The sequence below is a fragment of the Aptenodytes patagonicus genome, chromosome 5, assembly GCF_965638725.1.
Source record: "Aptenodytes patagonicus chromosome 5, bAptPat1.pri.cur, whole genome shotgun sequence".
Lineage (NCBI taxonomy): Eukaryota > Metazoa > Chordata > Aves > Sphenisciformes > Spheniscidae > Aptenodytes > Aptenodytes patagonicus.
The window spans coordinates 29,813,859-29,838,437 of NC_134953.1; the positions used below are offsets into that span (position 1 = coordinate 29,813,859).

Genomic DNA, 24,579 nt, shown 5'->3' on the forward strand with positions numbered 1-24,579 from the left:
ACAAAAAGATGTATCTGTTCACTGAGAGGCAGAAATCATTTCTTAACATAGCTCATTTTCAAGGCATCTCTTACAATGCAGGGAAGTCTAAGGATTGAGGGTTTATTTTTCCATTTATCTTGTAAACAAAGGAAATTATCCCATAAACTTATGCTTAAATTTTTTTAGTCAACATTATTTCGCATAGCAACAAGCTTATTTCCAGTATATTTTAAGACACAGTTTCGTTTATTATTTTATTGATATTAATGGAAATGATCCAGAAGAGGAAAACACATTATTTGGAGGTCTGACTCTAATGCCTTCCATATCTTAAAGCCAGTAAGTATTCTGGGAGCAGAGTACTTGGAGGATTGATTCTGAATTCACTTCCTTAGGGACATGTAACTATAAAATCATGAGTTCTTTTCAGATCCAGTCCGCCTCAAACTCAAACCTTCGTGCAGCCTTCCACTTTCAGCTTGAGCTTTTTTCCCCCTCGCTGCCATGAATGACACATACATACGTACACTCACATTTTGTGAGGGCACACACAGGCATGCCAACATTGTTTACAACATCCTTTCTTTCTTTACTTATACAACTGCTGTTTTATAACCAAACATTACAGTCATTTCGCACAGCAATCTAATGCACAGCTTCTTTTTTATCTAGTTTCTCTAATGGCTAGCAACCTGCCTTCATACCCATGAAACCTTTCAGAAAAGTTTCTCTCTTACCTGAACATGCAGTTTTGGCTCCCTGTTGTGGCAAACCCTCAAGGATGCAGTTTCATTATATATGTCTGTCAACACAGATGCTGTCAGCTCCTTGAGGTACAGCCATACCGCCGATTCTAAAGTTGAAGGAGCTTTTGTATCAATATAAGGGTCAACCAGTATCAAATAACACAAGTACAATCACTACCTCTGTTCTCCTAATAGAGGTATTTCCAAAAATATGTACAAACATGCTTTTCCTTATAATGCTCCTCTTCATTAAAATTTTCATAGTAATGTATGTCTTCAGAGTAACATATGATTGTTGATTTCAATGAACTCTCAACTGTACTACCACATTCACTTTACACAAATGTTTATTTCATCATCCATTTGAGTAACAAGTAGTTCAGATCTCGAGAAAAGGCTCTGATGATGATAAGTCAGTGCTACAAAGGTGTTTTTATAATTAAGATGACTTGTTTGGCTGCAGGCTTTTTTCACTCTCAGGAACGGGTTTGTCAGTGCAACATTTTTCAGAGTGGTGTTTTGGGTACCGCCTATAAAATGGGCTCTCAGTATTTTGTTCTTTCACAAATGATGTCTGATAAATGGTTAAGCCATCCTCATTGCTAGGAACTGATTCATGAGCCCATAGGAAGAAGTTCTGTGAGTTCTGTTGCCGCCTCTCTGGTTCCACCTTCCTCCGGCCCATACCCTAGGAAAAAAATGAAAGAAAAATTCATGTAAACATATGACTTACAATCACAGTTTCACAGATGAATCTTGTAGCAGTCACTACCCCACTGGGAAGTTAACCAAGCTGTTACCACAGTAATTTCAAGAACTCATGGCTGATCTTTAGCAAGTTAAAAATAATATTGTCAGACTTGCCTGTATGAACATTTCTGGTTGCATATATAATGGGAAATCTGTTGACCTTCCATCTCTTAGTACTAATAAATCACTTATATTTTGCATTTCTGTAGCATACTGTATACTCAAAGCTATTTAGCTATACTCGGCTAAACTGATCTTCAGAGTAACCCAAAGAAATCGGTTAATAATTTTATGTTCGGACTGCAATAAAGAAACTGAGACAGACCATGAAATCTGAATCTTCAAAACTATCCCTTCTGTGTCCAAACACAGAGAGACAGAGCCTGATTTTCACACTCCATAGCTTGCAGGAAATTTATTTGGAATTATGGTTGATCAGTATCTCTAAAACAATGAGACACTGCACAAAGTGCACAGAAATGAAGGTTACTCAGTGAATAATGAATACCAAAAAATCTAGGTCTAAGAGAGCCCAAAGTCAAACCAACTTTCGATATCACAATTTGCTGCTTCCTCCTCTACTCATTATCTTGTGAACTGCACTATTTCTTTTGCTGTCTAGAAAGATGTCAACAATCTAAGAAAAGCAGAAAAACATGTAACTGTTGAACATACAGAAAAGCCCAAACGAGTTTAAATTCTATTCAAAGTTGTGGCTTCTGCAACATACATTTAAACAGGTACATTACAAAGAGATGTAGACTGGAAAATAATACATTCTGGAGATACATTGTGGGTATCCTACAGATTTTGGTTAAACTTATGATAAAGAGAAGTCTGAACCAATTATGTGGGACTATGAATTATGAGTGGCTGAGACCCCTACAGAAGTTCATCACAAGGACAATCACTTTTAGCAGACTAATAGGACATATAACTGGGTACAAAATCATGTTAAGACATAAAAAACAGGACCACTAGAAGATGCCCGGAGAGCATCAGAGATCCAAATCATAGGGTTTTTGTTCCCCTTCAATTCTGCCACTCTGAATGACCATGTGTGCTGCTGTATACCTGTGCCAGCCCCAGAGGAGTCCCATCCCTATACTAATAAAAAGTGTGTTTTTTCTTTGCTGTTTACATTTTTTAGCATCTATAATTTTTGCAGGGGAGAGAAAAGATACTGTGTTTAATCTCTGGAAGACTGAGAGATATGAGCTTGCTTGATTCTTCTCAGTGCTAGGTACTTACAAAATCAAAATACTCTCCTACATTCTGTAGACAGTGTCTGTTGTCATGAGAAGAAAATGGGAAATTGTTCTTCACTGCTCTCTGAAAAAAAGAAATTATAGCAAAAAAATATGAATTTTCACATACCTTGTTTGGAGTCTACTAGTCTTAGTTCTTATATTCTGACAAATGCTGAAATTACAGCTGCCTATGTTCTAACACAGAAGTCATATTCGTATGTTAAAACTTCAGCTGCACATCATTTTAGAGGGCAATGTGGACCCTCTGTATTTTTTTTTTTTTTTTTTAGAAAATCATCAGGAGGATTCGCGTTCCCTTGACTTGCTGAATATATACATGATTAATAGAAAAGTGTGAATTTTCAAATAAGAAATGATACATTCTGTCCGCAGGCAGCAAAATACTAGATATATGTCAGGATTGCCTTGTTTGATTCACTAGTAAGCCTAAAGCTAATTAAAATGAACTACAAAAGGGACCTCAAAACTGAATTAATCTATGATTTATGTACTGAATGTCATGTACACTGCTTGTTGCAGGGGAAGTGGAAGAGATATTAATTGCATAACTAATTTATAATCTCATTCTTTAACATAATGTTCATCCAGTCTCTAAAATGAAACTAGAGTTTTAGAAAAGGAAAACTGCAAAAGAACAATTTTAGAAGTAATTTAACATATTTAATTTTTTTAAAGTGTGTTTATTATATATCATTGCAATATTATTAAAATAGCTAAAAACTGAAACACAGAAAACTCTTCTGGACTATTAGATTGCCTCTGTTCTTCCCCAAGCATTATTTTCCTGCTTATTGTTGGGAACTTCATGTTTTTTCTGTAAATGCTCTAGCAATTTTTACTTTTAACATCGTGGAATACCTCTTTCATCTTCCAACTATGATATTCACCTCCAAACAGAAGAGCAAGTTTTAATGTAACACAAGTTAAAAAACATGTTTCAAGAGCAAGTGAATCTGGATCAGTTCTAAAGATAAATGTAACTGGAGGCCTGATCCAGCAAGAAGAATCACCAAATATAAAATTTGCCTGCATGGAGTCAGCTGCATGATCACATCTTAGGGTATTTGGTACCTTTTTTAGGTACGTGCCACACGTTCACTTGTTTTCTCATACAGATTCAACCAGACTGTAGTACCATGCATAACTAAATTCAATGGATACATTCTCATATATGTGTTTAAAAATAAGCACCTTCCAAGTCAGTAAAATGTAAGACTTACTAAAATATCCTACTGCAATCACACACCAACCTTAACATTTTAGGAACAGTGTTTATTACTAGTGCCTATATGCTGCGGGAAAATTGAAAACCAAGATGGTAAGTATTGAATATCATCTCTTGGAAGGATTCCCCATATTAACTAATGGTTAAAAAAAAAATCTATTACAGAATAATTATAGGACTATCATGAAGTAAGAAATAAGAGGTAATATAAGCTTAAACAGTACTATATTTCTGAGAAAATTAATTAACCTGACAGCCAGTGAGTTCCTTCATACAAAGAGATTAGAGACATCCAGCTTCACATGCAGTGAGCTTCCAACACTCTATTAGCACTATTTAAAAATGTCACATAAACAAACTTCCACAGATTGTTCCTGTGACATCACATTTTAGCCTTTAATGCATCTTCGTACTCTCACCACCGACCTAATTTTAATTCTTGATTTGTAACAGACAGGAATCCCACTAATTCTTTTTAACACTGAAGGGCTGGTAAATACAAGGCATAAAACATCAGGTGAATAGTCATACTGGTGTTGATAAAAGGTCCATCTAACCTGGTTCTCCTTTCCAAACAGCGGCTAAGGCCAGATGCTCCACAGAGAGGTATACACAATATCAACATGATGTATACTCATGTTACAGTATAATGTTCTCCTTTTCTTTTCACTAGCCCCAAGCTCTCCTTTTAAATATTCCTTCCTAGCCCATTTCTGCTCTTCATTATAGCAAAATCTGTGAAATGAACTCAATATAATTGCTATGCTTATAGAAAATGAAAATAGAAAATATTCTGTGCACAAAGTGGGTGGGTAAAGCAAAGCTCAGTGTGATGATAAAATAAGGACATAAAAATGTGCTTATGAAATTATAACATTTTAAATACTCGTGCTTTTAAAATACTGTAGTTTGTTTCTTGCCAAAATTGTCCCAAATCTCCTCATTTTTAAGCAAGCCTTAGAAGTGTTTCAAATAGGAAGCTTCTAACTTTTTAATGATCAAAAAAATAATCCTTTGCCTGAATATACAGAATTTCTGACATTCAATTCAAAACAGATCATCAAATTTCAATTAAACATTCTTATAGGGCTTTACACACAGGTTTTGGACTGAGATCGATCATAATATATTCTGGCACATAAAAGTGTCTCAAACAACTATACTAGCTAATAAAAGGGAAAAGTAACTGATGCTTGAAATCAACAGTAACTACAGCAGGTCCTAGAGCATCTAAAATTATAATTGAGTAACAGCGAAATATGTTTCTTCCTTAGCACAGCTAGCAATCATTTTACTCCCTGAGGCACGAAGACTGCCAGTCTGCTATGACTGCTTTGCTAACTACCGTAAATGCTATTCTTATAACTTAGCGAGTGATATCTTGCAAAAAGGAGCTCTGTAAATTGACTGTATTGCCACAGTAACTCACCTGCTCCCGAGCTCTGTACGCTAGCGGCAATCTATCCTCAATATACTGAGCTGCTCCTGAGTTCTGGACCTGTTTTAGTGCAGAGCTTGTACTTGACTCAGGTTGACTCTGGCATGCTCCAACATGAGCAAACTAGAAAATAATGAAAATTGTGACCCATTTAAAAAAAAAGCCAACAAGAAAAAAACCAAATAAATCTGACCAGAAATGTGGGCAAAATTGTATTTTCCCATTTATTTTTTATTATTTGGATTGCAGCAGCACCTAGCGGCCTCTGGAAGAATCAGGAGCCTCCCACACACAGCACAACCCCTACCATAAAGACCTTACGATGTAGGTCAGTAAAACAGACAAGACTATTATTTCTCCAGGAACTTTCCTAACGTTGTTTATATAGCGATAATCCATCTAGCAAAACCACTTATGGAATAACATCTTTTCCCCCCCCACGCTGCTCCCGCTGTTGTACGACCGTAGATTTGAAAGCACAAAACTTTTGGGGAACAGCTCAGCAAAACGTTAGGCCCACAGGTTCAGAGACTGAAGAACAGCCTGTGCCAGGCGTGCGTCGCAGGGCCCTGGGATGCCGAGACATCCCAGCCCAGGGCCTCCGATGGGGCCGCGGCACCTCTCCTCTGGGCGAGGACTGACGCAACGTCCACTGGCATTTTTCAGAAGATAATCAGCTAGGGCTAAATATAAAATAAGAGATCTCCAGCACTGCTGGAAAACTGGAAAAAAATCCTGCCAGAGATTGCTTTAGCACACTTCCTCTGAATACCTAGGGCACTTTTTCCTCATAAACATCAGGAACGGGAAACCTCGTTCCTGGCTAAAGGACAAAGTCACCCTCAGCACGGCGTTTTTTCGAGAGTTTAAGGATAAAAGAGCCCCTCGCCCGGGGACGCGGGGGCTCCCGCCCGGCCCTCACCCAGGCGCCGGCGCGCTGCTCGCTGGGGTTGGACCACCTGCCCTGGGGCATGGCTCCGCGCCGCCACCGCCCCCGGCCGCTCTGCCCGGCGCCCCCGGGCACCGCGGTTGCCACGGCGGCCGCTTGTCCCGCTCACAGAGGGGGCGGGGGGGGAACCCCCCGTCGTGACTTCAGACCCTCCCTGACTGCGTCACTAAGTGGTTCCGGTGTTTCAGTAAGATCCAGGCGAGCAAAGGCAACGCCGCTCTTACCCGTCGACTGCAGAAGGGGGGGGGGGAAAGTTGGTAAAAGTACTGAATGCCATCTTAAAATGGTAGAGAAATGGAGTTCCGTTTAAAAATTAATTCGCTCTGCACAATTACTTCAATGACACTTTACAATTTGAATGGTAATACCTGAAGAAAGGAGGGTCATTTTTGAGGAAAAAACCGAAGACACTAGGTATATTATTTTTAAGATTTAACTTCATGCTCTTTTTAAAATCGCTTTACACATACACACATCTTAATTGCATACACAAACAATATTTGTTTAAAAAAAATCTGACAGCATCTTAAGGGTATTTTTGCCTTCGAGTTTGAACATGGACTTGTAAACATCCATACTATTTAACTGTCAGAACGCTCTGCCAGCAAGCACTGCCCAGGCAAGAGTTTGGGGAAGCATGTGGGGGGCCGTGTCCATCAAGAAATTTGGGGGTGGCAGACAGCACTGGAGCATGGATGCCATCTGCACCGTGCCACTTGCCTGCTGGACATAAAAGTCCCTAGTCCATTCATTGTATTACAGACATAGTCCTAAGATGGATGTAGCAGGCTTTTTTTTTTTTTTTTTTTTTTAACGTAGAACACTTTGTAATGCATGTTTATGGATGGGGAAGCGGAGAATCAACCAAAATGTAAGGCTTATTTCACAGAAAGAACAACTGAGGCACAAAGCCCGTGCTTATCGTGAAAGGAGCCCGTGGGTGAGCCGTAGACAAGGCAGAACTTCTCACTAAACCAAGCACAAACCAAGCCTCTGCCTCCCGGGCCTTGACAGACTGTAAAGAACACGACACTCGTATGGTAAGTGGCCTGTTTTCCAGTATATTGATATTCAAGACTAACTTACATGGGAATCAGATACCATGGCTGGCAAATGGAACAAGAAAAAAGTACGGTACTTGCCTTAGTTAAGTATGAATGATTCAGACAATCTAGCCATTTATTTTAAAGGCAATTATAAAGTTCCTGCAGGAAAGTCTCATTTTCCATCTTACTATCAGACATAGGTAACAATATTTTGGAATGCTAGCTGCCATCATGGAGTTTTTCAAGGCTTTCTTCTAAATGACCTACTTTGTTTCTCTGAGTATCTGTTGAAGTTTTGGTAATACAGATAAGAGCGATTATTTGGAACTTGATATTATTAACGATGCCATGCTGCAAGTTACTTTTAAGTACAAAGGTAGGTAAATGTGTAAACCTAATGTAAACCTTGCTTATGAAAGATAAGCTGTTCCAGATAATGCAATTTTGGTTAAGGAAAAAAAAATAAACCAACAATTGTAAACAAGCTGTAAGAGCAACACATTTTGAAACACTTTCATGATTGCATTGTTATCTCAGCCTTGACTGTAATGAACTGTACCAATGTCTGATGTGGCAGGATCGGATCAGAAGGCTGTGGAGATAACTCATGCTATTTTTAAAACTGAGTAAGCCAGTGACAGAAACAACTAGAGAAGGACAAAGAGCATGACAGGCAGAGGAACCTACAATTTGTTTTCATTCCATTCTAATTTTCAGATTCAGTAACTTGGGGCCCATTATCGCAAGCTCAAACAAACAGCACTTTGGCTTTTAAAGTAGAAAGCAGAATCTCTTTTTTTCTGAAGGGCTGCAACAGTTGTGTTTACTGTTTTCCAGTGAGATATGGGTAAAGCTGAAAAAGTTTAAGGATGAAACTTAAAAAGGTCCTTTCCTAACACTATAAAAGGATTCTAGAGGAACATAAGGAATAAATAATTCAATTAAGGAGGAATTGTGCCAGTCTGCAACGGTAGTAGGCATAGGTCCAATATAATAAAAGTTTGACTAAAGCAGCTTTAAAACATTATCTTAAATAATTATATTTCTTAAATAGATTATATACGTATTTTTATACCAAAGTGTATTGTTTTATTTATAATATTGCTGTTACTGCTAAAAGACATGCTTTGTGTTAGCGAAAATATGCAAAATTAGAGTATTTTAGCTTGGTTTACAAAGGAAACAAGGCTTATGCAACTGCAGTTTCTGTCTCTGAGATCCCACAATAATTTTCAAATCTGCAGGCCATTTTCAATCAACTTTGAGAGAAAAAAAGTATTTCAAAGACAACTAGGATCATCTAAGCTCCATAAGGACCAGTGGCAGGTCAGAAAAGTACCCCAGTAAAGAAAGGCAGTTGGTCCAGTTGCTATATATATATATATAGTCTAGGAGGAGGAGGATGACAGGCAGTCAGCATTTGTACTTCCTGACCAGTCACAAACTGTACTGTCTCTTGTGGCATGAAGAATAAAGAATATCATCTAAGAGGAAAATAATAAATATTAAAAATCCTTTAGGCACTATTCATGCCACCATTTGCTTGCTTAGGACATCACAGCTAAGCTTTTGTCAAATTCAGTGCCTAAGCAGAGGCCAGCATGCTACAATTCTTGATCCCCCCACGCTCTAAGGTGCCCCATCACCAAGTGTTCACTGGTTCCTTGAAGGGTACAGTTATTCAGCGCGGCTGCAAACCCCGTCAATAAGCCCTACTGGCCCATCCCCTTACCTAAGCTAGCTAAGGCGGCAGTGTACCCGACCTTTCTCAGGACAGGGCTGGGACAACCCAGGTCAGCCGGGTTCCGGGAGCACTGGGCACGAGCAGGCTCCAGCGGCTCGACAGCACCCCGCCACACAGAAACGCGCCCTGAAGACCGCAGCGCCTCGCTCTCCTGGTACGACACAGAGCGGCGTGGCAGGACCAGCTGCTGATGGTGCAGCCCCACCGCAACCACCCACTTACGGCTCAGCACCCCTGGGAGCGGGAAACCGCCCAGGAAAGCCAAACCAGCACCTAAGCCGGGCGACCCAGCGGCCCCACAAGCCGCTAGCCGCCACTACCGCCTTTCTCCTCACGCCTCGGCCCCGCCCCGCCCGCAAGCCCCACCCTCCGCGCTCTTCTATTGGCCAGAGTGCGCCTTCTCCGCCCCCAGCGCCTCCTGGGACTTCCCGGGAAGCCGCGCGAGAGGTGGTTGTTCCCGACAGCGTCACGCAGCCCCCGCCTCCCTGCCGGCAGCGGGCGTTGACAGCGGCCTGCCGCCCCCGCCTGAGGGAGCGTCCCCGCACGGGCTGGCACCGGAGGGCGAACGGAAAATGGAGGAGCTCTGCGGCGTGGGGGCTACCGCCCCTCTGAGGGGAGACGCGGAGGAGCCCAAGCAGGTGACGTCGGCGGTGGGGGGGGGACGCGACTTTGCCTGCAGTGCCCTACAGCCGCGGCGGGCAGCGGCGGGGGGATCTCGTGGCTGAGGGGCACCGCTGCCTCGCAGCCTGCTCCGCTCTCCCGGAGCTGCCCGGCGGCGCCGCCGCTGCTGCCCCCCGCCTCAGCCTGGCCCGTGTGGGGCGGTTGGCGGCCGGTGCAGCGGGGCCGGCCGGGCTGAGGCGCGGGAGGGCAGCTGCCGGCGGCGGAGCTGGGCGCCGGGCGCTGCCAGTTTCGCTGCGGCAAGCGCGGGGCTGTAAACACAGCCCACAGTAAAGTTTTAAGTTGCCTCATAGGCGTGCATCCTCTTTCCAGTTTGGCGAGTAAGGGAATGCTATTGTCAGGACTGGAGTACAGTAGGGAACGTACTAATTATGATTAAGCTGTAATTGTAAGCAGTATTTCTGTTGTTATGCTTAAGTGCAGAGTGCTGCATAAATAGTATCCTGTGGAGCTGTTTTTCCCTTAATGTATATTGGATCAAAGCTCTTAATGCAAGTGTGACAGCTCTGTATTTTGCTGTATTTGAGAAGAAATATGCAGTCATAATGTTTACTTATGAAGGCAGAAACGTGTTTAGCTTTAATCATAGAATCATAGAATAGTTTGGGTTGAAGCGACCTCTAAAGGTCATCTAGTCCAACCCCCCTGCCGTGGGCAGGGACATCTTCAACTAGATCAGGTTGCTCAGAGCCCCGTCCAGCCTGACCTTGAATGTTTCCAGGGATGGGGCATCCACCACCTCTCTGGGCAACCTGTGCCAGTGTTTCACCACCCTCAGCGTAAAAAATTTCTTCCTTCTATCTAGTCTAAATCTACCCCCCTTTAGTTTAAAGCCATTCCCCCTTGTCCTGTCGCAACAGGCCCTGCTAAAAAGTTTGCCGCCATCTTTTTTAGAAGCCCCCTTTAAGTACTGATAGGCTGCAACAAGGTCTCCCCAAAGCCTTTTCTTCTCTAGGCTGAACAACCCCAACTCTCTCAGCCTTTCTTCAGAGGAGAGGTGTTCCATCCCCCTGATCATTTTCGTGGCCCTCCTCTGGACCTGCTCCAACAGCTTTCTTATGCTGAGGGCTCCAGAGCTGGACATAGTACTCCAGGTGGGGTCTCACCAGAGCAGAGTAGAGGGGCAGAATCGCCTCCCTCGACCTGCTGGCCACGCTTCTTTGGATGCAGCCCAGGGTACGATTGGCCTTCTGGGCTGCAAGCGCATATTGCTGGCTCATGTCCAGCTTTTCATCCCCCAGTACCCCCAAGTCCTTCTCGGCAGGGCTGCTCTCAATCCCTTCATCCCCCAGCCTGTATTGATACTGGGGGTTGCCCCGACCCAGGTGCAGGACCTTGCACTTGGCCTTCTTAAACCTCATGAGGTTCACACAGGCCCACTTCTCCAGCTTGTCCAGGTCCCTCTGGATGCCATCCCGTCCCTCTGGCGTGTCGACCGCACCACACAGCTTGGTGTCATCTGCAGACTTGCTGAGGGTGCACTCGATCCCACTGTCTATGTCATTGATGAAGATATTAAATAGTACCGGTCCCAATACGGACCCCTGCGGGACACCACTCGTCACCAATCTCCATCTGGACATTGAGCCGTTGACCACTACCCTCTGGATGCGACCATCTAACCAATTCCTCCCCCACCGGACAGTCCACCCATCAAATCCATACCTCTCCAGTTTAGAGAGAAGGATGTTGTGGGGGGACCGTGTTACAGAGGTCCAGATAGATGACATCTGTAGCCCTTCCCATGTCCACTGATGTAGTCACTCCATCAAGGAAGGCCACTAGGTTGGTCAGGCAGGACTTGCCCTTGGTGAAGCCATGCTGGCTGTCTTGAATCACCTCCCTGTCCTCCATGTGCTTTAGCATAGCTTCCAGGAGGATCTGTTCCATGATGTTCCCAGGCACAGAGGTGAGACTGACTGGCCTGTAGTCCCCTAGGTCTTCCTTTTTTCCCTTTTTAAAAATGGGGGTTTTCTGTTTCCCCTTTTCCAGTCAGTGGGAACTTCACCAGACTGCCACGACTTCTCAAATACGATGGATAGTGGCTTAGCAACTTCATCCGCCAGTTCCTTCAGGACCCACAGATGGATCTCATTGGGTCCCATGGACTTGTGCGCCTTCAGGTGCCTTAGATGGTCTCGAACCTGATGTTCTCCCACAGTGGGCAGCTCTTCATTCTGCCAGTCCCTGCCTTTGCCTTCTGCGGCTTGGGCGGTGAGGCTCGAGCACTTGCCGGTGAAGACCGAGGCAAAATGTCATCGAGTACCTCCACCTTCTCCATGTCCCGGGTAACCAGGTCTCCCGTTTCGTTCTGGAGAGGGCCCACATTTTCCCTTGTCTTCCTTTTATCCCCGACGTACCTATAGAATCTTTTCTTGTTGCCCTTGATGTCCCTGTCCAGATTTAATTCTACCAGGGCTTCAGCTTTGCTAACCTGATCCCTGGCTGCTCAGACAATTTCTCGGTATTCCTCCCAGGCTGCCTGTCCTTGCTTCCACCCCCTGTAGTGTTCCTTATTGTGTTTGAGTTTGTCCAGGAGCTCCTTGTTCATCCGTGCAGGCCTCCTGGCATTTTTGCCTGATTATTCTTTGTTGGGATGCATCGCTCCTGAGCTCGAAGGAGGTGATCCTTGAATATTACCCAGCTTTCTTGGGCCCCTCTTCCCTCCAGGGCTTTGTCCCATGGCAATGTTGGTGTTTGTTAATGAACACGTACTTTCACAAAATTTTGCAGCATTAGTGTGAATTATATTTTAGTTTTGGCCTTTCTGAGTAATTTCACATTCTGTGGGGAGCTGACCTTAATAGCACTTTAGTCTTATAACTCATAAAGTGGAGCATATGCTTGACGCAAGTGTTGGAGTCAGGGGAACTCAAATACTTGTGAACATGTGCAGGAGAAAGTTATGAGTGAGTGCGGGACTCGGCTTTGGTTGGTTACCGTTAAAAATAGCTTATCATAGAGCAAGTCTGCTAGTTTTAATTGCTATTATTTTATAAATGAAAGACTAATTTCTCTTTGAAAACTAGGGGTCGGTATTGTTTCTTGGAGGCAATGAAGTGAAAAGCAGTGCTGTGGTGAAATACTCATCTGCCCCACCGCAAGCAGCATTTGCCCGTCTTCAGGAGAAAACAGACTTGAAACTTCCACCTGCCAACTGGTTACGTGAAAGCGCTAAGCTGGGACCAGCAGGTACAACCATTCTTGGCAACAACAAAAAAAGTAAACCATTTTCAAGGTAAATAACAGCAGGCTCTATTTTTTCCAGGCGTTCAAGAATAATTCTAACAGTGAACTTGGACCCTATGTAATTCAAAGTATAAAGTATGGACTTTACTGTAGCAACAGTAAAAAAGCTATTGCTTTTTCTTAACCGTTCTCCTTCTACTTTTTCATCCTTAGTTCTTGCCTGTATGCTGTAATCTTGTCTTCTTTGTAAATGATTAATGATGCTGGTAATGCTGTTGATTATTATTTTTTTCAAGTGCATGTTGACACCTTGCCTGAAACAGTCAAACTGACTTCATGTTCTTCCCTGGTTGGCTGTTGTCGGTTGGCCAAAATCAAACTAGACTGGTTCAGCCAGCCATTCTGCTTTTGATAACAGGTGAAAATGGAAAAAATGTGGTTCCCCTTGAAAGTTACAGATCCAATTTATAGCTCTTCTGAATCTTTAGAAACTGGTCTGGCTAACTAATGGCAAAAGAAATTTCATAGTCATGTCAAGAGTGAATGCAGAAGGTGAAATAAGGGGCAAAACCAAAAAGCAGCGTTATCTTTCAGTATGGATGTTTGTTAAAGAGTTGGATGAGTTGATTTCAGAGTGTTTATAAATAGGAGGCTTAAATCCTGTATTGAGCAAGCAAATTCACACTAAGTCAACTAGTTAGTGAAATTTAACAGTTTGTGGAGGGTCTGTGTTTAAATCCTCATAATCTGTTTTAGGAGGTGTACATTTTTGAGCAGGGTAACATGCTTCTCAGGGCTTTATGAATTTTCCTGTTTATTTTAGATATCATGTTTGTTTGTCAAACAGAGGCTGGCAGTTTAATCTCTGTCTCTAGTGTCAATATTAAAAAGCTAATAGTGAAAGTATAACTTCAGACATGCATCATGTATTTGGTTGGGTTATAGTAATATCTGGTTTAATTTGAAAGAATGATTTGTACATTGAAATATTCTAATTTAATGGCTTGTAATTTAAAGAGGCCTTAATAAGGGTGGATGAAGATACAAGGATATGTTTGTTAAAACATGTAGGCCAGTTTTAGAAAACATAAATAAGAGGTAAAATGAAATGACAGCTGCTAAAATGAAAGAATTTAACGTGCTTAATGCCTCAAAGATAAACTCTTTGAAAAACTGTTCTCCTTTTTAGTGTTCAAAAAAAAAAAATCAATTTCTTTAATTTCCCATAGCTGTCTTAACAAACACTTTAAATAGTTCTGATTTTCTTGATTTCAACAAAACTTAAAATACATTTTAGAACATCTTGAAATTGGATCTGAGCACTTCCAATGATATCTTTGGAAAACTCGTAGAATGTCAAAATGGTTTTGTTAATTAACTTTAGATCGTTACACCTGGTAATGTTTAGTTAGATTCTTCTTTTGATGAAGAAAAAGCTTTCAAAGATTTAATAAGCTTTGGAGAAAGAGATCTCTATTTACTGTCACACTGCATTTGTCTTAACTTTTAATATTTTCTCAATAGCTTTGGGATGGCGTATGACTTCATTGACTCAGTTGGAAATGATGTCGATGTTGTGTCTGATTCAGAGGTATGTATAAATTCTTAAGTTCCATCATTCAAACTCTTATGTTGTATAAACCTTATTTTAAGATATTGTCATGGCTTCTGTCATCTTTGTGCCCTTTGAGGAAAAATAAAAATCCCCTAGTGAAACACAAACAGATCACCTAACTTTTGCTCTGTCATTTAAGGGAGTTGTGATCACTGAGTGAGAAATGTATAGATAAAATCATATTTCCTGTGGATTTCTACAAATAATCATCAGCTAAAATATGCAGTTTAGTGAATGCAACACATCAGTCTTGCAATGTAGTTGTCTTGTGTGTTTGAAATTGGTTATTTTGATGTAAGTTACTACTCTCAAGATGATTTTTTTTCTATTCTTATCTAGAAGAGATAGCCCCCTCCAACCTTCTTCTTTCCTCTGATTTTTGCCAGCTTTTTTGGTGCTGGTATTACCTACATAATTCAGATGAGGCTATTCAGAAGAGGAAACGTACATGTTTGACAGATTTTTATTCAGACTTATATGTCTGTCCAGATTCCTCTGGATATCTGACAAAGTGTTGGTATTCCTGTGGTGAAGATAAAGCTTTTAAAATCCAAACCATCCACTTGCATTTTTTGGCACTTTTGATGATACCTGGTTGTGATGATCCAAAGAGAGATCATGTTTAAACCATGTATGTGGTTTATACTGACTACTTGGTCTCTTTATCACTGTCATTCATGTTCTCTGACCTCAACAAATGCAACTTCTTGTGGAATGGCCGCCTTAAAAATCAGTGGCACTGTAAGTTTTTATTTGCCTGCCCATGCCTCTCTAACGTTAGTAGTGTATTTTTTGCTTACAATTTCCTACAATTTTCTTACAATGCAGTATAATTATATGGAATATAATCTCTGTTCTCTTTTCTCCTGCAAGAATATTAAAAAACTTCTGAAGATACCTTACAGCAAGTCACATGTGAGCATGGCAGTACATCGCATTGGGCGGACACTTTTGTTGGATGAGCTAGATATTCAAGAGCTTTTCATGAGATCATCTCAGGTTAACCATTTGTTTTTTGTTAAGTACGTCTTATGGTCAAAATGCATTATTTCAAGAATAGTGTAGCTAGCAAGAAAGCATGTATGTATCAAAATTTCTGAGAACCATGTGCGAGTACAAAAGGTGCTGTATTCTGCAGCAATCGGTTTACCCACGAACTGCATCTGATGTCCTATATTTATGGTACTGTAGGATTAAAATTCCATGTCCCACATTCCTGTAATTACTTCATTATTGCTATACTATTTTATTAATTTTATTATTAATAAGTATTTGTTACTGTGTAATCTCTTACCATGTATCTGACTTTCTAATGAAGTCAACTTTTCAGTAAGAATGTAACTTTCTAGAAGATACATTTTCAATAAAGGACGAATGCAAGGCTTTAGCTGTGAAGTTATTTTCCGCTTTTGGGGGGTTTGAGGGTTTTTTTTACTGTTGTGGATGAGTATTCATAAGTTAATAACGCACTTGGTTTACTTTGTAGATGCTTCTTGACATTAATTTCATATTTATGGTATTGCCTAGACAGGGGACTGGACGTGGCTGAAAGAGTTTTATCAAAGGCTGATTGATCAGAAGTGGCAACGAAAAAAGAAGAGTAAAGAACATTGGTACCAGAAGGCTATACTTTCTAAATTTTTATATTACAGGTAACCTTATGTCTGCATGAATCTTGAATTCTGTACCACTTACTTTTGCCTGGTTTCTTGTCTTGAAGTAAATGTTAAAATTCCATTATGGTCTGTCTTATTTACTGATTTATACTTATGCAGAGAAAACTGAGGGATGAAATCGGGAAATAACATGTAAATGTTTTTAACAGGAATTGAAGCATTTTAAGTATTAAAGTATAAAATAAACAGGGTGACTTAATCAACTGTATATCTCAACATTCCTTCTGAGAACTGGGTTTGAGGGAAGAACAACTTAAAATACGCAAGGTAGATTGTGACACCTGCTGTAATATTGTAAGAGTTTGAGCAACTTGTCAATATAGCAATCTTGTAGCATATTAGCGAAGTCATTCTTTGAGAACAGTGCATTAAGTATAACAATTCTAAAATGGATTCTGTTTGCATATTGTTGACTGAATTTTTTAATGTTTTGTCAGCATTAATGGTGATGGAGCTGCTCAGCCTGTTCCTTCCACTTCAAAACAACACCAGGAGGGTCCTGTTTCAGGTGAGAGTGATGAAGCAGGAAGGGCCTCCTGGCCAGCTCCTTTTGAAATGCCTTCTTCATTATCTGAAGATCCAGGTGCCTCTAACCAGGTTAGTGTATATAATGTTTTAAATGACACCTCAGTTTTTGTAGAGACATATATAAAGAAAGGTTTTCAAAGGTGCTGCTGCAGTACTCTTTGCTGAAAGAAATGAACAAAGGCATTAGAAGGATTTGGCAGTACGTGTGGTTTAGCTTATGCCAGTGTTTCAGAGCTCCAAATTTCAGAAAATATTTTTTCTGTCACCATAATACTAAATACATACTTATCTATGCATTTTTGAGAAACAAAACATTTGGCTAGGAGTAGTCATCTGTAAGTCATCTTACCTAAAAGTAGGAAAATCTGATATTCAGAAGGTGTGTATGGAAGCCTAAGGTTTTGTCCTTTCTTTTTAAATCTGCCATTAAAATGAATCTGTTGTGGCCTTGAATTTATTAGGTGAAGAGGAAGATGAAGACCTGTGAAAATGTTTGCAAAACAGTTAAGCAACATTTACAAATACTTGCTATGAGATTACACAAGTGGAAGGGAGAGATGTTTATAGTAATTATAGCAACAAACTATGATTAGTATTAGGCCCTAATCCAGAGTTTCAGTCTGTGGCTAAGCTTATTTATGAAAACTGTTAATTCCTGTGGTTTTTGAGTAACATAATACAGGAATTGATTAAATTTTTGAAAGGTTGGAAGATCTGTTGTATTCAGTCTACATCAATGTAATAATGATGCTATAGTTATCCTTAGACAGTATTACCAACTGGTATGCCAAATGACTTGGTCAGCTAACTTGGAAGGCTCTAACCTACATTATCCATAAAACTGTAACTGCCTGTGTTGTGGTGTGGTAATATTCTGAAGTGGAGAAATGTTTCAGTACTTGAAAGCTTTTAGGAAAAGGATTCTCTTCCACCTTCTTGAGGAACTGTTGCCTAATACGGCAGATTGTTTATCATAAAGAAGCTGTTGCACGTTTGTACAGCATCATTTTCTTTAATTTATAAATAAGGCATCAGGATAGAGGTTTTACATTCTGGAGACTGACAATCTGGTGCTGACCCTGGAATAATAAGTGTTTCTGTAAAAATTTTCTGATTTCTTTCCAAAGCCTATGAGAATATAAAGTACAAAATTTTGGTACTAGCTATAGAAAAGAAGCATTCTAGTCACTGACTAGAGGCTTTTTGTACTTTAATACATACTTATTTAAAGATGTTAGAGGTAAAAGTTTTTCCCTTATATGCTTTTGTTGTTCAGATTTTTTTTTTTTTTTTTAATGGCCTAACTTTACCTCAGCAGCAGAATCACTCCTTATCCTTGTGCTTTTCACAGGGAAGTGTGCCTCTTGAACCCTCATATATAGTGGGGCATGTGGCCTCAGCCCCCAAAGAACAAAACCTGACTACTTTGTTCAATGACGGGGAAAACAGTCAGGTATGCTATATGTGAAATTTGAGCTCAAACACTGAACCCCCAATTTAATCAAACATTTTAAAATCTGGTCTAAATTGGAACCAAGAGAAAAACTACGCCCCCTGTAGAAGTAGCTTTTGTGGCATCTGTGATCTCAGTCTTTTAACTTAATGTGAATGCATAGCATAGTTCATTATGTGCTGTCTTTTATTTGCTGCTTTTGCTTCTTGCTTTCTCATAATTCTGCAGAATGTCATAGAGAACATGTTTTATAATAGTGATTTATAGACCTTTTTTTCTCTTAATGAAGGGACTTAAAAATGACTTCGTTCGTAATATCTTGTGGACCTTTGAAGATATCCACATGTTAGTAGGATCAAATATGCCTATATTTGGAGGTGGAAGATACCCTGCTGTGAGCTTGCGTCTCAGGTGAGTTTTAAGGTTAATGAGATATATAGGCCAGCCTTGACTGACTTGTTGCTTTGCTTCCTATTTAGCTACTTGCATTTTGTTTGGTTGACTCTTAATGTTTACGTGCAGTTTAAAGAATAAAACTCATGCTTTAGACTTAAATGGTGATGGCATTGTAAAGCGCTGGAAAACAGAAACAGTCCCATAGCTGTACCACTGCACTGGGACTTGAGATGCTCTGCTGCTTTTTCTGGCTCTGTAACTAAATCTTTATTTGAAAGTACTGACGGTTTGCAACCTTTCCTGACTTCAATGTGAATGTTGAGTGTTAAAACACTTCTGTACATCTAGTCCTTAATTTCATTCTATTGCTATTTTAATAAGAGGGCAGTAATATTTCTCTTACTGGAATTCTGAATTTCAATAACTGCTAGTTGGGCACTTCATAAGTACTTAAAACTTGTGACTGTAGTAGTTCTAAGTTCTGACTGTCTTACTGTTCACTAATACTTTATGTTGATCACTTGATTACCATTTTTTCTGTTCCTGCCTATGTGTAGGCAAAGAATGAGCAAAAACTTGAAACTTGCTTGATGTATTTGTTATCTTTTTAAGACGCATCTAGGAATTAACAGTACATTGCTTTGCAAGGAATGGAAGGTCTGGGAGAAGGCTTGCACTATAATCAGTTGCAGCTAATACTGCTATTCCTTTAGAACTTCTTAAGTACTTGTTATCTTGGTAATATGTGACATCTCAAGCTCATTAAAGTTTCGGTATAAGTGTGGGCAAAAATTCAAAACTGCTGAGGGAATGTGAGTGTATTCTATTGGAGAGATCAGTACATCTGTTTCATTTGATATAATTCCTTGTTTGCCTCTTTAAAATAGAATGATTCACAAATGGTTGTTTTAGTATCCATCTGCTCTCAGGTGATTTAAATCTAAATCCCATTAGTAAACATCCCTAATATTTTCTGAAGAGTAAATAAAGACTTAAATAATACTAGAAATGTTTGTTTTTAGGGATAACAACAAGCCAATAAATGTGCTAACAGGAATTGACTATTGGTTGGACAACTTAATATGCAATGTACCAGAGCTTGTGATGTGCTTTCATGTTAATGGAATTGTTCAGGTAAGTCTGTGTCTTTGCATTATGCCTAGTTCATCCATTCTTCAGTTTCTGAAATTGCTCCGGCTGTAACAGATCTCTTTCTAATCTTACTGTTCTGACAAAAAGATTACAAGAATCCTTTATTGCAGAATGAGAAGCATCTACACAGCTTGCAACAGTCATCCAAAAATAGTGTTCTCTTTTTTTTTTTTCTCCCTTCCATGCATGCAAGGTTCCTACTTCCCCCAATGTATGAATGAAGGCAAAAATAAAAAAATGTAGCAGCAGAAATACATCAGTTTCTTGCATCTTAAAATCTGTAGTGTTCACTTGCCAAGATAGATGCATGCTTTTTAAACCTTTGTTTGTATTTACTATTTTACAATAGACCACCCATACCAGCTGAGTTTCTGTTGTACCTGGTAGCATATAGTTGCTTACTAGGCTGACTAGTTTTCATTGAAGTAATAGTTAGGTGTTGCACGGTTTTTTCACCTCTTGTTCTCCTTTTACTTTACCATGTTTGTCATAGAAGTGAGTCCTCTTTAACGCTTTTATTGAGTAGTGTAATCAAGATGTGCTTGCTTTTAAAGCAAATCATATAAATTAACTCAATTTATCATGACACTGTATCATAATAGTAGCCTTTTTTTCTTTTAGCAGTTGATAGGAGACACTGATGCATAGATTTTGGGAGGGCAGGTGGCAGAAAACCCTCTTAATCTTGAGTTTTAACATATATTCCTTGCAGAAATACGAAATGATCAAGACTGAAGATATTCCCAATTTGGAAAACTCTAATTTTTCTACCAAAGTGATAAAAGATATTGCTCAAAATATCTTATCTTTTCTGAAATCAAATTGCACCAAAGAAGGACATACTTATTGGCTATTTAAGGGTAAGTAGATTTAGAACAATTAAAAAAGATTTATGTTAATGTCATGTTGATTAATGAAAGGTCTTAACTTTCAGCAAGTGGGAGTGATATAGTAAAGCTCTATGACCTAACCACCCTTTGTGAAGAGACAGAAGACAAATACCAAAACCCTTTTACAATGCCAGTGGCAATTCTTCTATACAAGTGAGTTTTTGTAATTTTTGTTGTAATACTTAATTCTTGGTGCAGTTGTATTTGTTAAGAATACAGACCAAAAATTATGATGAAATGAAAATGCATGAAACGAAAATCTTCTTTTACACCTAAGCTTGGTAAGCCTCAGTCCCACTAAATCAAAACAGACTTTCTCCTTTTCACCATTTCTCCATGTAAACTATGCTCTTACTGAGTAAGTCTTGTAGACCCATGATAAAGTTTGGGAGATCTACATTTGCAGTAGTATTGTCTAAAGCTTTTTTTGTCTAGCACAAAGAAATTATCCAAGGATTTACTATTTTGTTTAACTTTCTTTTAGAGTTGCTTGCAATATGATGCTGAAGAAAAACCAGAACAAGAAACACTATGGCACTATCAGAACGTTGCTCCTTAATTGTCTTAAGTTACTGGACAATGGCAGACATCCTCAAGTAAGAATGACGTGTTTTCTTGTAGCTTTGTGTAAATATAATGGAAATGCTGTTACCATAATACACCTGGTTATATTTTGTGTGGTACTTCCTCCTCTGTCTGTAAGGGAGAGAATTTAAATTTATTTATAAACTTAGAAATTGATTTATGTTTAAAGAAACACCAGCCTTTTTTTTTTTTTTTTTTTTTTTTTTTTTAATTAGTACCTTCACTGCCCCTCATTTCTGTACGAGTCTTCTGTCCTGCTCTAAAAAAGAACTTGTCATTACATTTGCTCTTTTGCTCTCATTTCCAAAGAGCCCTTTTGTGTTTGGAAGCTGTGCAGACACTGAAGCAGACCTTAGCTAGATATTGTAAAATGTGAATATAAGAAAAAACATTTTTACTCTGAAGGTGGCTGAATGTTGGGACAGGTCAACCAGAGAGGTTATAGAGTCTCCATCCTTTGACGTCCAACTGGACGTGGTCCTGAGCAACCTGCTTTGAGCAAGGGGGTTGGGCTAGACAGTCTTCAGAGGTCCCTTCCAACCTCAACTATTCTGTGGGAGGCTCAGAAAAAGAACCTCAAACTCTTGATCTCTTCATTAGACTATTGTATCAGCCATCAGTACCGTGAGATGCTCTGCACTTTCAGAAGCAGTAAGAAAAGTAATGAAAAGGAGATGAAGCTGTATTGACCTTCTTTATTCCACATACTTGATTCTGATTCTCTTCTAAGGAAAACAGGAATCTAATTGCTCTGAAAGACAAGCAGTTTATTAAAGTTTAGGGAGGTAAAGAAGGTGTGTATGTCTTAAACTTAAGTATTACTGCTGCCAGATGTGCTAGCTTCCTTTTTAGTTGCAGAAGATAATGGAGTGTGCTGCTTTCTCATTGGGATTTTGACCGAGTCTATTCACAGTCTCTTCCTTGTCTTAAATTGAGAAATCTGTAGGTTCAGAATGGTACTCCCTTTACAAAGGGAGTATCAGTGCGTTTAACCAAAAAAGTAAAGTGGGATACTGCAGGAGGCTTGGAAGTTGATTGGGCAGGAGCTGCTTTATGCAGGCTATGGTACCTTAACATGGTAACTTAACATTTTTAGTATTTATAGGCAACACATCATAAATTTCAAAAAGAAATATCTGTACTGAAACTGAAATCTAATCCAAAGTATAACTTAATTTACATGTAAGTGGTCTAGATTTAAGCTCGTTTCAACTGAAAATTGATCCCAAAAATGTGATGTGAAAAATCTGAAATGTATTTAAAATGGATTACAAGAGGAGACATGGCATATATTAACTAAATTAATAAGTATTTTGTAGATTCCTTCTAAAATTTTGGAAAGCTCTCAAAATCCCACTAGAAGCTCTTGAAAATTATTTTTTTTGCTTGCGTAAGATCCTTCTCTCGTTTGCCTCTTGTGATCTGCAAGCTTTTAGAACAGGTAATACTCATTCTTTACCAGTTGGTTTTTATTCTCTTTTAAACTTGATCAGGCTTGAATCCTTTTCCCTTTCCTAGATGGGATTTTTAACTCCATAAGCAACTTTTTAGTAGGGCAGGAGAGAGTGCTTATTTGAGCTGGTTAATTGAGTTCATACTCCTGCACAGTGGTGGCCTCCTTTGCCTTCTCAGCAGTTGTATATTGGTTCAGAAAACAGCCTGGTAGAATAACTGATTTTCTGGGAATTTTTTTTTTTTAACACCTCTGCAAAAAGCCCTCCAGCAATACACAAGAAGTGTAAAATGTTGTTTGGTTGGCAGTTCAGACAAATGTCTAATGCCAAAAGGTTGCTGTTCTGATGTGAAGTTTTTTAACATAGCTTACATGATACAGCATTGCTGCTGTGGAGAACTTGTATCTCAATTCCGCTTCGTACAAAATTGCTGGACTGTATTCTGGTCCAGTCTCACTAGACTCCAGCAGAACCAGGAGCTAGAATGTGCCTTTTATTACCAGAACCAGGAACTGTAAGTAACCATGCTGTCCTAAATAGAGGGCTTCAGTGGCATTAAATGTAGTATCTTTTTTGAACAGTCAGAAGTAGAGAGGATGTTGGGAAGTGGAAGAAAGGAGTGTGGGCACAATTTTTTTTATGTGACTGATTTTCTTTTTTTATTCCCCCTACTCCCCAGCTACCCTATTGCTGTGTTTTAGAAATTATTCTTGACACTTTTTTATATTTAGAATGTTCAGGAAGTAAAATGCAGGAGTTGATATCCCCAAGGTGAATTTCAGGGGAGTTAATTGCAAGTCCTTCACTTGACACTCACTTGGCATTGGGGAAAAAAGGCATCTTGAAAGCAAGAGATTTCACCATAAAATGTGTTCCAGAACTTATGTCCTGTCATAATCACTCTGTGTGTGCATGAAGCAATAATGCAAGTCTTTTGGCAGTCAGATCCTTCTTAAGGTGCCTAGATCCGAAAGTTCAAGCCTGAAAGCTATTACTTAGTGTTTGCATAATCCTGGACAAGAGTCAGTAATTTAAGGTGGGGCCTAAGCACTTAATATAAAATTCTAATTTGGGGATCAGGTGCCCAAAAGCAGGTCACTTTAAGGCATGTATGCATGTTCTGTGTTTTGGTTTTGTTTTATTTTTGTTTTTTTTTAAACTGGATGTGATCCAAATTTCTTAGCACACTTATCTCTTAGTGTCAAAATTCCTCATGATAGGAGTGTGAGAGCTGTCTGAGCAAGAGTACAATCCTCAAGTAAACTTGAGATAGAAAGAAAAGGGCTTAACATTTATTGTAAGGATTATTGTATTGTTCTTACTGGCTTAATTGTTAGGTGTGTTTATGGTTCCAAAATAATCTTTTCTCTAAGCACTTCTGCTCCTAAAGTTAGAGGAAAAAAGTGTATGTATTTGTGCCTATAGTGCGTATACATATTTCTCATCTTGCTTAGTCTTTGATGCGAGTGTTGAAGTGTTCTGGGGTGCAGTCTGATGCTGGACCAGGTTGCCTTCCAGCTGTTTGTGTTCTTTTCCTTTTGAGTGGAAGGAGGGGAGGTTACAGAGCAACATGCACAGGACTGCGTAGTACAGTTAGGCAAGAAATGAGGTTGAACTTTGGTCCATCTTGCCTCAAGGCTTTTTATTTCTGTATGAAACCAAACTGAAGCAGGGAGGAATGCCGCTTGTTTTAGGCTATCACCAGTGTGTGTTGTATTTCTCCTGACATTGTATAATTTTATTTCCTTTCTCACTATAAAAAGCAAGCTACAATTACCTCTGCAAGTATATGCTGTTTGTGCCCTGGTGTCT

At 39.7% G+C, this 24,579-nt stretch overlaps 2 protein-coding genes across 2 annotated transcripts in view; one reads left to right on the plus strand and one right to left on the minus strand.

The window, feature by feature from the left end:
- Nucleotides 1-224: 224 nt before the first annotated feature.
- Nucleotides 225-9,233, minus strand: TEX36 (testis expressed 36; the record flags this gene model as incomplete). Its single annotated transcript, XM_076338017.1, has 4 exons — nucleotides 225-1,416; nucleotides 2,730-2,810; nucleotides 5,404-5,535; nucleotides 9,171-9,233. Coding segments are annotated over 4 exons (525 nt in total), but the record flags the coding sequence as incomplete, so codon positions are not given.
- Nucleotides 9,234-9,658: 425 nt separating this feature from the next.
- The window catches only part of EDRF1 (erythroid differentiation regulatory factor 1), a 30,705-nt gene continuing 15,784 nt past the window's right edge, over nucleotides 9,659-24,579 (plus strand). The window contains exons 1-12 of the mRNA XM_076339213.1: nucleotides 9,659-9,789; nucleotides 12,859-13,067; nucleotides 14,543-14,609; nucleotides 15,507-15,632; nucleotides 16,161-16,285; nucleotides 16,747-16,906; nucleotides 18,189-18,290; nucleotides 18,580-18,701; nucleotides 19,709-19,820; nucleotides 20,551-20,698; nucleotides 20,773-20,881; nucleotides 21,213-21,324. Coding sequence (XP_076195328.1) covers nucleotides 9,724-9,789; nucleotides 12,859-13,067; nucleotides 14,543-14,609; nucleotides 15,507-15,632; nucleotides 16,161-16,285; nucleotides 16,747-16,906; nucleotides 18,189-18,290; nucleotides 18,580-18,701; nucleotides 19,709-19,820; nucleotides 20,551-20,698; nucleotides 20,773-20,881; nucleotides 21,213-21,324 — 1,458 coding nt within the window. The 5' untranslated portion in view covers nucleotides 9,659-9,723. The remainder of the gene's footprint in view (nucleotides 9,790-12,858; nucleotides 13,068-14,542; nucleotides 14,610-15,506; nucleotides 15,633-16,160; nucleotides 16,286-16,746; nucleotides 16,907-18,188; nucleotides 18,291-18,579; nucleotides 18,702-19,708; nucleotides 19,821-20,550; nucleotides 20,699-20,772; nucleotides 20,882-21,212; nucleotides 21,325-24,579) is intronic.